The sequence below is a fragment of the Pseudonaja textilis genome, chromosome 3, assembly GCF_049901715.1.
Source record: "Pseudonaja textilis isolate UNSWEBS1 chromosome 3, rPseTex1.2, whole genome shotgun sequence".
Classification (NCBI taxonomy): Eukaryota; Metazoa; Chordata; class Lepidosauria; order Squamata; family Elapidae; genus Pseudonaja; species Pseudonaja textilis.
Window position 1 is genome coordinate 194,024,133 of NC_141992.1, and position 16,915 is coordinate 194,041,047.

At 37.0% G+C, this 16,915-nt stretch overlaps 1 protein-coding gene across 1 annotated transcript; it reads left to right on the forward strand.

Moving 5' to 3' along the window:
- Positions 1-8,706: 8,706 nt before the first annotated feature.
- On the forward strand, positions 8,707-9,651 carry LOC113454936 (mas-related G protein-coupled receptor member H-like). The gene has a single exon (XM_026726253.2). It carries the CDS (start codon positions 8,707-8,709, stop codon positions 9,649-9,651), a length of 945 nt encoding a protein of 314 aa, XP_026582038.1.
- The last annotated feature ends 7,264 nt before the right edge of the window (positions 9,652-16,915 follow it).

Below are 16,915 nucleotides of genomic sequence, written 5' to 3' on the forward strand. Positions count from 1 at the left end.
CATTCACCACTAGAGATGATTGACTGGTCAAGAAGATGTCATCCCAGTGCCATCTTTCTATTAGTTTTGGTTTTGGTATAGTTTAAATTTTTTTAATCTGCATAGTATTAATATTTAAATATATTTAACTGTTTTTCTGTTTGCTTTATAACTTCTAAGTCACCTTATAGAGGAAATGGGTTGTTTAAAATTTAACAAATAAAAATAAATAAAATAAAGTCACTGATGTTGAGAAACACTGCTGTAAAGAATATTTCAGATTTTCTGAGAAAGCTGAATTCTGAGTTCATTCCCGGAATGAACATTCTGGGATTTGAAGTCAACTCATCTTAAAACCACTAAAAACATCTTCTTTAGAAAATTGTTCATTCTGTAGCATGTATGAACAAAATTTGCATCCTTATCTGGGATATTCCATGGTTTGGTGAGTAACTTTTATTTGTTTTAGGCGTAGAAGATTATTAATGTTGTTATTATGATTTTCATTATGTTTGGATGGATTTTTAATTTGTTTTCTTGTCTCACTGTTAGAAAGAAGACAATGGGATTCTGTTTGATTAGGTAAAGTTGATTAAGTAAAGTTGAACTAGTTCTTATTAACTTGAGCCATTCTGAGCCAAGGCTGGGGAATAAGGTTCATGTCAGATTTTCTCCAAGGGCTGAATAAGTCTTCCAGCCTGGAAGCCATGGGCCAGTATCATTTAAGTCCATCTCTGTCCACAATATGTGTTAAAGAGGTTCCTCTCAACTTGCTCGTACATTAAGAACATCAAAATGAGGTGGGTGACACAAACAAGATTGCTATATTTCACTCTGAAAGCAGATTGCAAGAACAGCTTTGAGATCACTTGAACTTTTCCTGAAGCACATCTATATGGAGATTCTCAATCATTTTGGTCATGATTGTCCCAAAGACAGTTTTTCCAAAAGACAACTGGACATTCTTGGTGGGTTTTTTTTTCCTTGAAGACATTTCATTTCTTATCCAAGAGGCTTCTTCAGTTCTGAAACAAAACAACTGGAAAAAGATTTTCACAGAACTGTCCTATTAGTCATCAGATTTCATGTTTCCTTCTTCCCTCTGACGTCAAGGCAATCTTGCCTTCTGGTAACTGAACAAGTCTTTGTAATGTTCTTATCAAGGATTTCAGAAATGGTTTGCACCAGCAATGGGATCCTACTTGTTCCACTACTGGTTTGGTGATCATGTGTGTGTGCATGTGCACCTAACGCACGCATACCTAATGCATCTGCGCAGCTTTCACCACCTCAGTTGAGGCCTGCAGCACCAATCGGCTGAGAGGATAAAGAAGAGAAAAGTGCAGGGGCAGGTGTGAGGGCTGATCCTGCTCTCAGTTGATTGTCAGAGGCTTTTTTCCCTCCTCTCAGCTGATTGTGAGAGGCTTAGTTTTGCCCCAGTTTATGACCTTTCTTGCCTTGGTTGTTAAGCGAATCACTGCAGTTGTTAAGTTAGTCACACAGGTTGTTAAATGAATCTGGCTTCCCCATTGCTTGTGAGAAGGTCACAAAAGGGGATCACATGATCTTGGGACAAAGCAATGGTCATACGCATGAACCAGTTGCCAAGCATCTGAATTTTGATCACATGTTTATAGCGATGCTGCAAAGGTCATAACTGTGGGGAAATGGCCATAAGTCATTTTTCTCAGTGTCAGCACAGCATAGCATAGAATAGCGTAGCATAGTGTAGCGCACAGCATAGCATAGAATAGCGTAGCATAGTGTAGCGTAACATAGCACAGCACAGCACAGCACAGCACAGCACAGAATAGCACAGAACAGAAGAGCATAGAACAGCACAGAACAGAACAGCATAGAACAGCAAAGCACAGAATAGCACAGAACAGAACAGCACAGAACAGAATAGAATAGAATTCAAATGCTATACTATACTGAATACAATACAATTCAAATACTATAGCATACCATACCATACCTAGATACGGTTGGGGGGGGGGAGAGAGAGTGAGAGAGAGAGAGAGAGAGAGAGAGAAAGAAGAGAGAGAGAGAGAGAAAGAGAGAGAGAAACAGAGACACACAGAGAGAGATTTACAATGCTTACAAAAAGAGATAGAGCCCTTTGGGAAGCCTTTGAAAAAATGCTTTTTAACCTGAAAGTTCTGTTTGAAAATTTTAATAAAATGTTTGACGGGTCAATAACGAGGATAATCAATCCAAGGATAACACCTAGGTGTAGATGACAGAATTTGGAATGGACATGCAGTTGAATGACTGGGAACTGGTCAGTTGCGGCCAGATATGAAAAAAGCACCTGGTCTGAGAATTGCAGGCATGGAGGAGAAGGCTGAAAGGGGAACGACTACAAGAAACTTAGAGGGATGCCTTTGAAAAATACACTTATTATATTTAACCAGAAAACATTTATTTATTCATTGTTTTTATTGCATTTTTTCTCTTTACGCATCTCAATCATCATTTAACAGTACTGAGGCATCTTTGTCACAAATACACACCTCCATACTTTCCTAATTATTTATATACATTTCTGATCAGTTGGCTGGAGTTTTTATCAGGATCTTCAATCAGTCTTTATCCCAGTCCACTATTCCATCTTGTTTGAAGGCTTCCACCATTGTTCCACTGCCAAAAAAGTTCCCTATCTATAACCTCAATGATTACAGACCAGTGGCACTCACTCCTATCATCATGAAGTGCTTTGAGAAATTGGACTGCTGGCACATCATTTCTGGTCTTCCGTATACATTTGATAAACACCAGTTTGCATACAGAAAAATTAGATCTACAGAGGACGCTATAGCCATCACTCTTCACACTGCTCTGACTCATCTAGAACAGTGGGAGGGCTATGTGAGGATGCTTTCTGTGGATTTTAGTTCTGCGTTTAACACAATTGTTCCACATAGACTAATGTCTAAACTTCTGGACCTTAGGCTTTCTAATTCAATCTGCCTTTGGATTATGGATTTCCTGTCTGGCCACTCACAGAGAGTCAGATTAGGTAATCATGCCTCTTCAACCCTTATTCTTAACACTGGTACACCACAGGGTTGTGTGTTGAGTCCCTTACTCTATACTCTTTATGTGCGTGACTGCATTCCCACTCATGCTAGTAATACTATTGCTAAATTTGCAGATGATACAACAGTGGTGGGACTTATCTCCAGAGGGGGGGATGACTCTGCCAACCGAGATGAGGTGGACCGGTTGCTTTCATGGTGTGGAGACAATAAATTGGTCCTCAACACCAATACGACCAAGGAGCTTATAGTGGATTTTTTTTTAAACAAATTTTATTAATTTTCAAAAAGAGTACACAAACAAAACATAAGACATAAGAACATAAAACATTTTTTCTAACAACTACTTAACAAAACAAATAAGACATCTCATTTAAGTATAATATAGTTCTAGATTATCACGTTTCCACACACAATTTAATATGCATCATATATATTCAACTTCATATCTTTTTACTGTTTTCCACCTTCTTACTGTTTCTTCCTTTATTTCTATTCAATTTTATTCACTAGACTTATACTTTCATATATTTCATATTACTATATTACATATTATTACTATTTCATATGTTCTTGTCCAACATCATTACTCCTCAATAGACAAACATAGACTAACAAAACACATAACATAAAAATATAAAACTTCTTTTTAGAAAGCGGGTTATAACTTTTTGTACAGACGTAAATCAAATTCATGCTCAGCTTATATACTATTTCATATCTTATTTAAAATTCTACATTTTGCATATATCTTCTCCCCTCTTTTCACTCTCTTAATTCTATTTTATTTATTTAATCTCAATTTAAATCATTACACTTGTATCTTTTGTCCGTTCTTTTTCAATTATCCATTTATCTTTCTCTTTAACACAAACTTTTTCCTGTAATGACTGGTTGAAGTATGACATTTTTCTATTTTCCCCCCAAATTTAACACTTAAAATTAGACATAGTTTCTATTCTGATTCTGCTTAGTACATTCTACATAACATTTTAAAATATAAAACATAATAATCTTATAGTATATTAAAAATAGTGTTCCATAACAAATTAGTTAATTAAACATTAATTACACAATCCCTACAGTATTCTATTAACACGTATTTCAAATACAAATACTAAAATACAATCTTGTGTACTTTTGCAGAATCTCTATTTAGATTATATTTTACCCTTTATCTCTGAAAAAAAATTGTTTATTAACATCTTGTTTTAAGCCTTTATAACGTCCCTTCGCTTTATCCCTTCCTTCCTTATCAAATCTAACCTTTTACCCCCCATCTCCAACTTTTAATCTCCCCTCTCTGTTGTATTCCTCTTTTCTGTTGCTTTCTATCATTATATCGATTTTTCACCTTACTTTTCCCTTTCTTGATTGTTTTTTAGAACTTAAATTCTTCATTTTCTTCTCCTTTTTACCCTTTTTAAAATCATATGTCCATTAAAGATGGCTTCTTCTTCATCATCCCAGCCTTTTTCTTGTTGCATTTCCTGGTAAGCAGAAATCGCCATTTCTAAAAAGCAAAATATAGATCCAAAAGAGCCCTTGCCTTCCTCTTCCTCTTCTCTTAGTCTTTCAAATTGCATTTTCAGTTCTTCAACAGATACCATTGTAAAAAGAATTTTTTTTTTAGACAATCCAAATGTTTTCTTAGTCTTTCAAAAGATAGTTAAGGTCCCAAAGTCATCAAGCAATCAAAATCAGCACAGTCAGCACAGTCTGTTTCACTTTCTTCTACTTTCTCCTGGGGCAACATTCAATTACACAATTCCACAGATTTTTGGAAGTTTTATTGCGATTTAATCTCTAATCTTATAAAACTCCAAGCAGTCTCCTTCAACAAACGTTAGTATAAATCATTTACCTCTCTTCCTTCCCACTTAAAGTAAAAAGATTTAAATATCAGTGTTTAGAAATCTAATGTCCCCTTGGCTTCAATTTTGAAAGTTAGTACCTTCTGCTGCCAAAGCAGGTATTTCCGATTTCCATCTGCTGTCTCCGTGGGAAGGAAAGTGAGGAGAGAAAAAAACTTTCCCTTTACTTTCCACCGCAGCTTAACGATCCTCTGGGAAACAATATATCACTTAAAAAGCCAAAGTTCCAGGGCATTCAGATGTTAATTGTCATCCCGGTTCAGCCAAAAGCTTTCTCTGTTTTCACTTCCTCCAGCACATAACTCGTCTGGTTGAGAGGTTCTTTGTGATGGCCATTGCTGACCGTCGCTCCACCACCTTTGGAAAAGGGAGTTAAGCCGGCTGGGAAAGAGGGGTGCGATATCCCCTGACCCTTGCCCGGATCCCCCCTTGCTTCAGCTATCCCTACAGGATAGCTATAGCCTCCTAATCCAATTGGACCTCCAAAGCCTGTCAAAACGGAAGGCCAAGGAGCTTATAGTGGATTATAGAAGGAACAGATCAGACATCCAGCCCTTGCTTATCAATGGAGACTGGGTGGACCAAGTGGTCAGTTTTAAGTTTCTGGGTGTTTCTCTAAAAGAGGACCTGACCTGGGGTGCCCACATTGAAACCCTGGTCAAAAAGGCCCAGCAGAGATTATACTACCTGAGACTTCTCAGAAAACAACAACTGAATGAGAAACTGCTGGTGACCTTCTACCACTGCACCATAGAGAGCATTTTAACATACTGCACCTCTGTATGGTTTGCCAATTGCACAGTGGCAGATAGGAAAGCATTCCAGAGGGTTAATATCATTGCCCAGAAGATCATTGGTTACCCTTTCCCCTCTTTGGAAAAGCTTTATAGCTCCCATTGCCTTAAGAAAATTCAGAACATTCTCAAAGAACCATCTCATCCTGGGAACCCTTTTTTTGAACTATTACCATCTGGCAGATGGTACAGAATAATAAAAACAAGGACAAATAGGCTGAAAAACATCTTCTATCCCAGGGCAGTAGCTCTTTTGAATTCTTCTGTATAGTGCAGTGTTGGTGTGGTGTCGTGAGTTTCCAGTTCAATGTGTGAAGGGTGAAGGATGTTTGTTTGTGTTTATTTTCATGGTCGTGGTCATGATGTGCACTGAAGATGGAGTTTGATTTCATTGTATGAGGTGCAATGACAATAAACTATATCTTCTTCTTGTCTCTACAATTCCTATTCCTATTGTCCATCCACTCATACCAATTTTCACATACTGCATAATACTCCGAATCTTCTTTACCTTTTTTACTCGAGGGTGAGTTTGTCTATTTCTGCACTTTCTAAAATCTTTTGAGTGAGTAGACCTTCTGATGGTATGCTATCCTTTTTTCCAGCATTATGCGAATGCTATCCTTGCGGCTGTAGTTATATGCAAGATCATACAATTTTCTTACAGGGAGACTTTCAAAACAATGGGTGCTGCAGATATTTTTACAACAGGGGCTTGTGGTTCTTACAAATGAGCAACTGTTGGGAAAAACCCCAAGGAAAACATCAAGGAAAAGTTTCATTTTTAAGAATCAAATGAGGATATTTGACCCTGGACAGACCCTCTTTGGATAGAACAGAGAAAATGATTGCAGTGATTTGTGGTAGCTGTTGTAGACTGTTTACAAGTTAAATACATTAATAGGTTGTTAACAGAGGGGTTTGAAGTTTAATTCTGCAGTTGGTTCACCTGTTAGCTACCCTATTTTATATACAGTAGATAGAGGAGGTCAAATTGGCTCAAATAGATACATAGAATTTTACAAAGTTTGGTCCTGTTTCGTAAGGGGGATGATTGTGCCAATGTAGGAAGGAATAGATATATTGTCCCCCTAGCTGAATGCTCTTAAATGTATTGCAGCAATAATAATTTCAGAGATTGCTATCAAAAGTTCCTCATTTCCTGACAAGGATGATCTCGAAAAAAGATATGCTTATTTCCTAGCAGTTGTGCACTCAGCTCTTTCAGAGGTGGGTGTGTTGCTTTTACACCAACTCTCCTGAACATATATAAAGCAATTATGTAGAATTTTTCAGATATGCATGAGTGGTCACAGTTCCTTTGAAACCAGAACTAAGATTAAAAAGAAAAAGCTTGCCATTAAGAATAAGAATTGCATCGATCTAAAAGGAGATTTTCTAGTAGTCATCTTCAAAGAGAAGGTAAGACATTAATACCAAAAAAAAAAAAAAAATCCTTGTCATTAAATTCTCCTCTATCTATGATCCTTCATCATATATACAGCTTTGTCTCCAAAGAATTTGATGGAGCCACTTTGAATACCTTCTGATTAAAATGTATCAAAATAAACTAAATGCTTTTGTTTGTATTGATCTGTCATCTTCCCTTTGTATTAGCTCTGTAGTGATGCCAATTATTGAAGTCTGAATGTTACTCTGTTCATCCTGGTAATATTTAGAATAGAATAGAATAGAATTCTTTATTGGACAAATGTGATTGGACACACAAGGAATTTGTCTTGGTGCATATGCTCTCAGTGTACATACTAGAAAAGATACATTCATTAAGAATCAAGAACCATAAGGCACAACACTTAATAATAGTCATAGGGTATAATAAGCAATAAAATCATACTAGGAAAGAGTCAATATAAATCGTAAGGATACAAGCAACAAGATTATAGTCATACAGTCAAAAGTGGGAGGGGATGGGTGATAAGGAGGGATGAGAAGATTAATAGTAGTGCAGACTTTGTAAATAGTTGAACAGTGTTGAGGGAATTATTTGTTTAGCAAAGTGATGGCATTCAGAAAAAAACTGTCCTTGTGTCTAGTTGTTCTGGGGTGCAGTGCTCTATATTGTCGTTTGAGGTTAGGAGTTGAAACAGTTTATGTCCAGGATGTAAGGGGTCTGTAAATATTTTCAGAGCCCTCTTTTTGACTTGTGCAGTATACAGGTCCATGCAGTATATTTCCAATTCTTCCACTGAATACAGGTGCTTTGTGGAAAAATTAGCCTGATAAACTCTTTACAATATTGCAGCCTTTTTTCCTAATATGTAGAGTGACTATAGGTTTTTCTTGATTATTTCCTACCATTTCTTTTTCTCACCTCAGATCCCATCAACCCCATTTCATATTCAGACTGAAATTGCTTTTTAACCCATGCAATCCATGAGGATGGTGATAATCATCATCATGATGCAAAAATTTTACATGTTTTGAGTGAGCTTCTGCTCATGTACACATTCTGTATATGATTCATTTTGATTAGTAAAATACAATTTTTGGTCCTATTCCATACATCAAATTCAGAAGCTTAGAGCATTTCATTTTTCTTAGTTTAACAAAACCAAATTACCTTCCTTCCTTCCCATTCATTAATCCATGTGGCTTACTATTTAAAGTCACAATATTAATTGGAAATCTTCCATATTTCATGAGTACACCCAGGGGTGGGATTCAGCCAGTTTGCATCACTTTGGGAGAACCAAAGTAACACCAGATAGGACCCTAGATGACCCATAGATGGAAGATGACTTTCAATACATCATTGCCTTGATGAATCAAGATTTTCACATAACACTTTTTAATCAGAAAAGCAAGTCCAGATCATCACCCTTATTTCAACCATACAGACCGAGTCCTTGCATGCTTAATGGTGAGGACAGGACTGCTAATCTAGAGATCACCTTGCAATATGCAGTTTTAGAGACTAAGACTAATGCAAAACAGTTTCTCTTTTGTTCCAACAGGAGTATCTGCAGCCTGAGAAGGAAGAGAAAAGACTGGAGCATTATGGATACGACATCCCCCTCTCCTTTCATTGTCTCAAGACAAATCATTGCAACAACCGCTAGCAAAAACATAACCTGCTATTATTCTGGCAAAAAGGAAGAAGTGCATATTTTTGCAATCTTGACTATGGTTTTTTGTTTATTGGGAATGTTGGGCAATGGCCTTGTGATCTGGTTCCTGGGCTCCTCCGTTAAGAGGAACACTTTTGCCATTTATATTATCAACCTCTCTGTTGCGGACTTTGGTTTGCTCACCTTTGAGCTGATTATCGAAATCCACTGGCTTTTTACACATTTGTATTGTGACTTTCCCGTCGAACTCTTCCAAACAGGCCTGCTGTTAATGTACAGTGCGGGGCAATTTCTCCTGACAGTCATCAGCATTGATAGGTGTGTTTCAGTCCTCTTCCCAATTTGGTATCGATGCCACCGGCCGGTGCATATGTTTCCTGCTGTGTGTGCAGTTATCTGGGCCATTTCCTTCATCCTCTCTTCAATTTACTTCACAATTGGAAGTGTTCATAAATATAAACTGAAATATCGCCTGAAATATCAGTTCTTTGTTAATGCTGTGCTTTGTCTCCCACTTATGACCATCTCCAGTGTCACCTTGTTTATCAAAATCTGCTTCATATCCAAAATCCAAAGGCGGAGGAAGCTTTTGACAGCTGTCTTGCTCACACTTTTCTTCTTTTTAGTCCTGGCTTTTCCACTAAATGTCTTTTATTTTATCCGGTATTTTTCAACGTATATACATCCCAACATTCTATATTATGGCTACTTGTGTATCTGCATTAACAGCAGCATTAACCCTCTGATCTATTATCTAGTGGGGAGACAGAAGGGTAAAACTCAGAGAAGCATCAAGGACTTGCTTCAGAAACTTTTCAAGGAGGAAGAAAATTGTACTAATCAAATGGAAACTTCAGAAGGTGCCACGATCTGAACTCTTTAATTTCACCATTGTCATCCATAAGAAATAATCATTTCTTTCCAAGCAAGCCCATAATTTATTTATTTTTATTTAATGGAAACTGATCTCTATACTGATTAATGTGTGTGTGAATCCACAATTTGTGCAGACAATTATCTTTGTGCAATATCAAAACATTTCTCAAGTAATCTATTTACCTAGTATCTCCAATCTGATGATTAATTAGCTTGTTTTAGTTCAATTCTAACTTTGAACTTCGGTGTCTAACCAGTAGGATCATTGTTAAGAATTTAAGTGGACATTCACATTTTTGAAGGCATTCATCATAGAAAGGCCAAGCCAAGGAACAGGTAGCTTTCAAAATATCTTAGCTTCTATCAAGTATATGTACAATGGTGAAGGATAATGGAATTCTAGTTCAGTGTTATCTGGGGAATCCTATATATCTCCATAAGGCCAGGATTCATCAAATCCACTGTATCAAAAGCAGACAACTGATACAACAATTATGAAATCACATTGAAATGGAAAAAGTTGTATGATTCCAGCAGAAAAGAATAATATTTATAAACTGGCCTCTCTTCCTCCATATGTGTGTGTTTATGTGTGTGTATGTGTGTATATGTGTGTGTGTGTGTGTGTGTTTGTGTGTGTATTGGTTTTCTGAGGTTTTCGCGGGTATTTCTATTTTTAAACTGATAGTTTAAAAAAATGAATCCAAATAGGTGGGTAAGTAGGTAGGTTGATAGGTAGGCTAGATAGATGATAGAAAGAATGAAAGTGATAAATAAGAGATGAATGAGAGATGAAGGATTAGGTATGTAGATAGGTAGGGAGGGAGGGAGAGAGAGGGAGGGAGGGAGGGAGGGAGAGAGAGAGAGAGAGAGAGAGAGAGAGAGAGAGATGTTAAAATGGAATGCCAAAAATAATCTTCTAGAAAGGGTTTCTCAACCAAAGCAGACAGGTTTATAATCTGTGTACTCCTAGAATTCCATAGCCAGACAGTTCACACATCTTAAAATGTTGGGGGGAGGATTCACTACTAGAGATGTTTGTCTGGTCAAGAAGATGTCATCCCAGTGCCATCTTTCTATTAGTTTTGAATTTGGTATAGTTAAAAATTTTTAATCTGCATAGTATTAATATTTAAATATATTTAACTGTTTTTCTGCTTTATAACTTGTAAGTCACCTTATAGGGGAAATGGGTTGTTTAAAATTTAAAAAATAAAAATAAATAAAATAAAGTCCTTTGTAGAGTTGTAATTGCAGGAAAGTTCTTATCTTGGATGGCAAACCTCAGATGAAGAATGTTTACAAAACAAATACAACTCAGGCAAACAAAGTCACTGATGTAAAGGAGGATTAGAGAGAGGAAGTAAACTTTAACTAGAGATAATTAATTGTGTTAATTACTATGCTAAACAGTAACGAAATTTAAGCAATAACCAAAGTTAAGCAATGTTAGAGGATTACTAAAAATGTGTATAAATGTAAGACTAGACTCCAATAAAGTTCATCATGATTCATTTGATCATGATCAAACACCTCGACTGCCTCTTCATTACAACAAGTAGCGCATGAACAGGGACCCTCTTACTTCGTCCGGCAAGGATTTGGTGCACCTTCAACCCTTTGTGGTTTCTTCAACCTTTTGGTTTCTGTAAGTATGGGGTCTTTACTTTCTGAGGAACAAAGGAAGCATGTAGATGAATTAGGCTATTTGTTGAAGAAAAATAATACTGAGGTACTACAGAGAAATCTCTTAAGGCTGGTCCAGGAGATTGCAGCTCAGTGCTTATGATATCCAGAAGAGGGGTCTTTAAAATTAACTGTTTGGGAACATATAGGGAAAACATTGCATACTGAACCTCGACCAAAAATAGAAGTTTTGCAGGTGTGGCATTTATGTAGACATGCAATTGAAAAATTTGGTCACAATGAACTTTCTCTTTTACACCTCCACCTTCACGTTATACTAATGTCATTTATACCCCTTCTTCAACTGAGTATATGTCTTCAATTCTCTCAGCTTCTGCAGATACAGGCAAAAGCCTCCTGACTCTATTGTTCAGTTTTCTTTTCAGAAAATGGTTGAGAAAAAGGATGCCTCTGTCTCAGGAACAGAACTTGCAGAATTAGTGTCTGTTTGCCCAGTACAATATCGTCCTAGTCAGGGGCCACAGCTTGGACTGCAAATAGCTGAATGGGAGGGTCTGCCTTATCAGATCTTAAGAGAGTTCAAAAAAAGCAGTTACAAACTATGGGGTTAGTGGTAATTTTACAAGAGGACTTGTAGAAGGAATAAAAAATGGTTATACAATGATCTCTGAAGATGGGAAGCAAATATTACTTGACTCCTCCAGCAGTCTCTCTCACTCCTCCCCAGCCACAGCTTGTAGTGCTGGGATTGATTTAATCACTCAAGAGGAAATTGAGTTTAAATTTCCCTTGGAAGTTAAAATTTTTCCATCTCAATTTGAAGGACCTCTTCCTTCAGAATTAGTTGGCTTAATTTTGCCTCATTCTTCTGCACACAAAAAGGGCTGTTTTGTTGTGCCTGGTGTAATAGATTCAGATTACCCTGGTATCCTTATGATTCAGATTTGGGTGAATCTTCCTCAAATTCTTCCTTGTAATTCTTCCGTTCTTCAATTGTTTCTTCTTCTATATGAAAACCCATCTCCTGGTATAGGTAATTGTGGAGATGCAGGATTTGGATCAACTTCTTTATCTGTAGGCTTACTTCATCAGCTGAACTCCTCTCTCTTCCTTAATAAACAACCATTTCAAGGGTTATTGGATACTGGAGTAGATGTTACTGTCATCTCCTCTTTGCAATGGCCAGTACAGTGGCAAAAATGACAGTTTCTTCATTGTGGGGAATAGGAGGTTCTACAGCTGCTTGGCAGAGTGTTCAAGAAATTAATGTTACAAAATCTGCTGGTAAGTTTTTTTTTTCCTACAACCATACATTCTAGATATTCATACTAATATTTGGGGCCGTGAAATCCTTTCTCTTCTTAATGCTCATTTGATTCTTGATGATGGCTCTTCCTCTTAAATGGCTCTGTTCTATGCTGGTTTGGGTGGAACAATGACCATTATCAGGGGGGAAAACTTGCTGCTTTGCAACAATTGGTTCAAGAACAATTGGCTGCTGGTCATATAGAAGCTTCTACTAGTCTTTGGAATACTCCTATTTTTGTTATTAAAAAAGAAAAATGGGAAATGGCGCCTCCTGCAGGATTTAAACTTGATTCCTAATTTTTATAAATTATTGGTAGTTGATCTTAAAGACTGCTTTTTTACTATACCTTTGCAGCCTCAAGACAAAGGAAAATTTGCATTTAGTGTCTCAGTTTTTAATAATAGCATGCCCACAAAATGATATCATTGGCGAGCGTTGCCTCGGGGAATGCTTAATTCCCCTACACTTTGTCAATATTTCGTGGATAATGCTCTTCAACCCTTTAGGAGAAAATTTCTTTCCTATTTAGTCTATCATTATATGGATGATATATTGATAGCAGCCCCAGAGTTTGATGAATCTAAATTGTTAAAAGAGTTAATGGATATTGTGGCACAACAGGGATTGTATATAGCCTCAAACAAAATTCAAAAGGTAGAACCTTATACCTACTTAGGACATAGAATGTTGCACAATTTCTCCATTCCAATACTTCCTGACTTACAAGTACAGAAATCATATACCTTAGTTCAATGGCAAAAATTACTTGGCATTATTAATTGGGCACGCCCATTCTTCTACATTACAACTGGTGAAAAGTTGCCCTTATTTCAGTCTTTGAAGGGAGCACAATCACCAGGAGATCTAGTTGTATTAACTGATCTTCAAAGAACATGCCTTCAAGAAATATTGAATAAGTTTAAGCATTGATATGTGAACAGGATAACATCCTTAACAACAGGACTTTGTTTAGCTATTCTTCCCACTGCACCCTTACCCATGGGATGTCTTTATTCTAATGCCTCTCCACAAGCAGTCAACATTCATGAATGGATTAATTTGTCAGCTACTCCACCTAAAAACATTTATCCTTATCAATCAGCATTAGAGGATTTGATTATTAAAGGTGATAAACGAGCCTTACATCTTACAGGACAGGATCTTATTAGCATAGCTTTCACTCGTACAAAAGTTGAACATGAGCATTTGATGATGATTTCAGAATCATATCAGATAGCCTTTTCTCAATATGTGGGAAACTTGTTGTATTCTTTACCCAAGGATCCTAGAATAGTGGTTACTACTACTTTAAATCTGGCCTTTTCTTCCATTTTGTGCGAAATCCTATTTCTAAAGCTCTTAAAGTTTTTACTGATGGCTCACCTACAAGGGGTGTGGTCATCTGGCAGATTCAACAACAATGGTATTCTATATTTACTGCCATTCAGACTTCAGCTCAACGTGCTGAGCTGGCTGCTACGATTTTGGCTTTACAATTGTTCAATGACCAACCTATTAACTTGATCATTGATACTTAGTATGTGTATTTAGCTATGCAATCTCTTTTTCTTATTGTGCTCTCTCTTTGGATAAGAATTTGTTAACCTTGTTTTTATCTTTAAAGAATAGTTTGGAAACTCGCTTGTATTCTTTGTATGTAGAACACATTTGGAGTCATACTCCCTTTACTAATGCCTTGACTGAAGGAAATCAGAAGGCAGATGAATCCTTAAAGGATCTTGCATCTTTGTTTGTTGATCCTGTTGATAGCCATTCTTATTTTCATCAAAATGCCAAATTGCTTGCAAAGCAATTCAAAATTTCATTATCTCAAGCCCGGGATATTGTCCATGCTTGTCCAGCTTGTCAGCAACTGGCTGTTCCCTTTCCAGTGGGTGTCAACCCACGAGGAACCCAAGCTAATCAAATTTGGCAAATGGATGTAACTCAATTTTCAACCTTTAAGCCATACTCGTTATCTTCACGTCTATTGACACTCATTCACATTTCCTTTGGGTTACTGTTTCAAAACATGAATGTACTTCAGATGTTATTTCTCATTGCCTATCCTCTTTTGCTATAATGGGTCAGGCTTCTCAGTTGAAAACTGATAATGGCCTAGCTTATATTAGTAAGGAATTTCAAACCTTTTGTCAGAAATGGAATATTACTTTAGTGCACGGAATTCCTTACAACTCTCAGGGTCAAGCTATAGTTGAGTGAGCTCATCGTACTTTTAAGGCATTGTTTCAGAAACAATTACAAACTGAGTCTGGCCTTTACCATCTGTGAAAGATTCAAAATCTCATTGCTGTAGCATTATATACTTGGAATTATTTAACCTTTTTAGATTCTCTTGCAGGCTCAACTGTTAATTTGCATTTTCGAACTACTGAATCTTTAGCAAGGCCTTTGGTAAAGTATCACCAAGCTCCAGATCCAACCTGGAAAGCCCTACACTGCTGATCACCTGGGGTTGTGATTACGCTGCCATAGAAGATCCTTCTACTGGACAAGCAGTGTGGGTTTCAGTGTGCTGTGTTTGTCCATATCATGGCATGGCATCAGGGCCTTCACAATCCGATTCTGGATTTCAATCTTTATCTGAACACAGAAGTCCGTCTTCCAAGGTCGAAGCGCCCACAACCCATCACTTGGGGCCAGATTAAATCTACTACATTTCAAGCTCAACAACAACTGCAACAGGCGTCATTACCTCAGACGCCTAAAAATCTTGTTCCTGCTGTTTTTGCTATTATTACTGCTAATTCTGTTACAATTTTACTTTGCATTTTCTTGTTTATGGTTACTGATGTTTCTGCTCAAAATGACATTTCTATGGTTCGTCTTAACCATAATTTGTGGGTTCGTCATGCCCAATACATGTTTATGATCCATGGCACAAATATTACTTTATACTATGAGGTTCCTCTCAACTTGCTTGTATATTAAGAACGTCAAGGAAATGAGGTGGGTGACACAAACAAGATTGCTATATTTCACTCTGAGAAGCAGATTGCAAAAACAGTTTTGAGATCACTTGAACTTTTCCTGAAGCATGTCTAGGTGCTTCAGGAGGGCTAGCTTCCAATTTTGTATACTCTGTCCCTTATATGGGTAGACCAGGTTGCCCTGATAGGAAAAACAATTAATCTCTCCCCTAGTACAGCCTTCAAACCAAGGAGAGCCCGTGACTTAGTGGTTAATACATCTACCTAATATGCAAGTAGCCTGGATTTGAATCCCAGAAGGGTATGGCTAGCTGATGAGAGCTAAATAGCTTGAAATAGATCTATACTAGTCTTCCTTTATTTCTTGTTGGTAAATATAAATTTAATGCAGAAGCGGTGGATGTTCCAACACACTTAAATTCCTTTATGCTTTTTTAAAATGTTTACTAGCTTTGGTTTCTCTTCTCTTCTTGGCAAGTTTCATAGTTTGTTCTGACATCCAGTTTTCTTTCTCTTCTTCTTTTATTTTTGGCAGTCTCTTTACATATTCATCCTTAACAACCTCTTTAACTTAATTCCATAATTCCTCTAGTTCTCTCTCAGCGGTTCCTAATTTTCTCCTTGAAAATGGTGGGTATACATTCATGATGATATTGTAGAAAAAATGACTACAAATAACTTCTCCTCCTCCTCCTCTTCATCCTCTTTCTCTTTCTCTTTCTCCTCCTCCTCTCCTTCTCTCCTCCTCCTATTCTGGCTTGCATATAGGCAGCTTATGATGTGTTGCACAGTAAGCACATGGCCATGTCAATATGCTCCTCCAGGACAATGAGGCAGAACATCTGGAATTGGAGGGGAGCAAGCTATGATAAACCAACTGAGAAATAATTGAGGAAAGTTGTCTCATTAGAAAGGCATCTCTGTCCAGAAAAGAAAAATATTTGGTACCAGATATATATCTACAATGCCATCAAACCCATGGTTACTTTGGCTCTTTCATGAAGAACTAAGAATCTCGGACCAACACAAATTAAACATAAGCTCTGGCTGAGAATAGAATAGAATAGAATAGAATAGAATAGAATAGAATAGAATAGAATAGAATAGAATAGAATACTTCATTGGCCAAGTGTGATTAGACACACAAGAAATTTGTCTTAGTGTAAATACTCTCACTATACATAAAAGAAAAGATTCATTCATCAAGAGTCAAGAATCATAAGTTACAACACTTAATGATAGTCACAGGGTACAATAAGCAATCAAATCGTACTAGGAAACAGTCAATATAAATCGTAAGTATACAAGGGACAAAGTTACAGTCACAAGTGAGAGGGGATGGGTGATAAGGAATG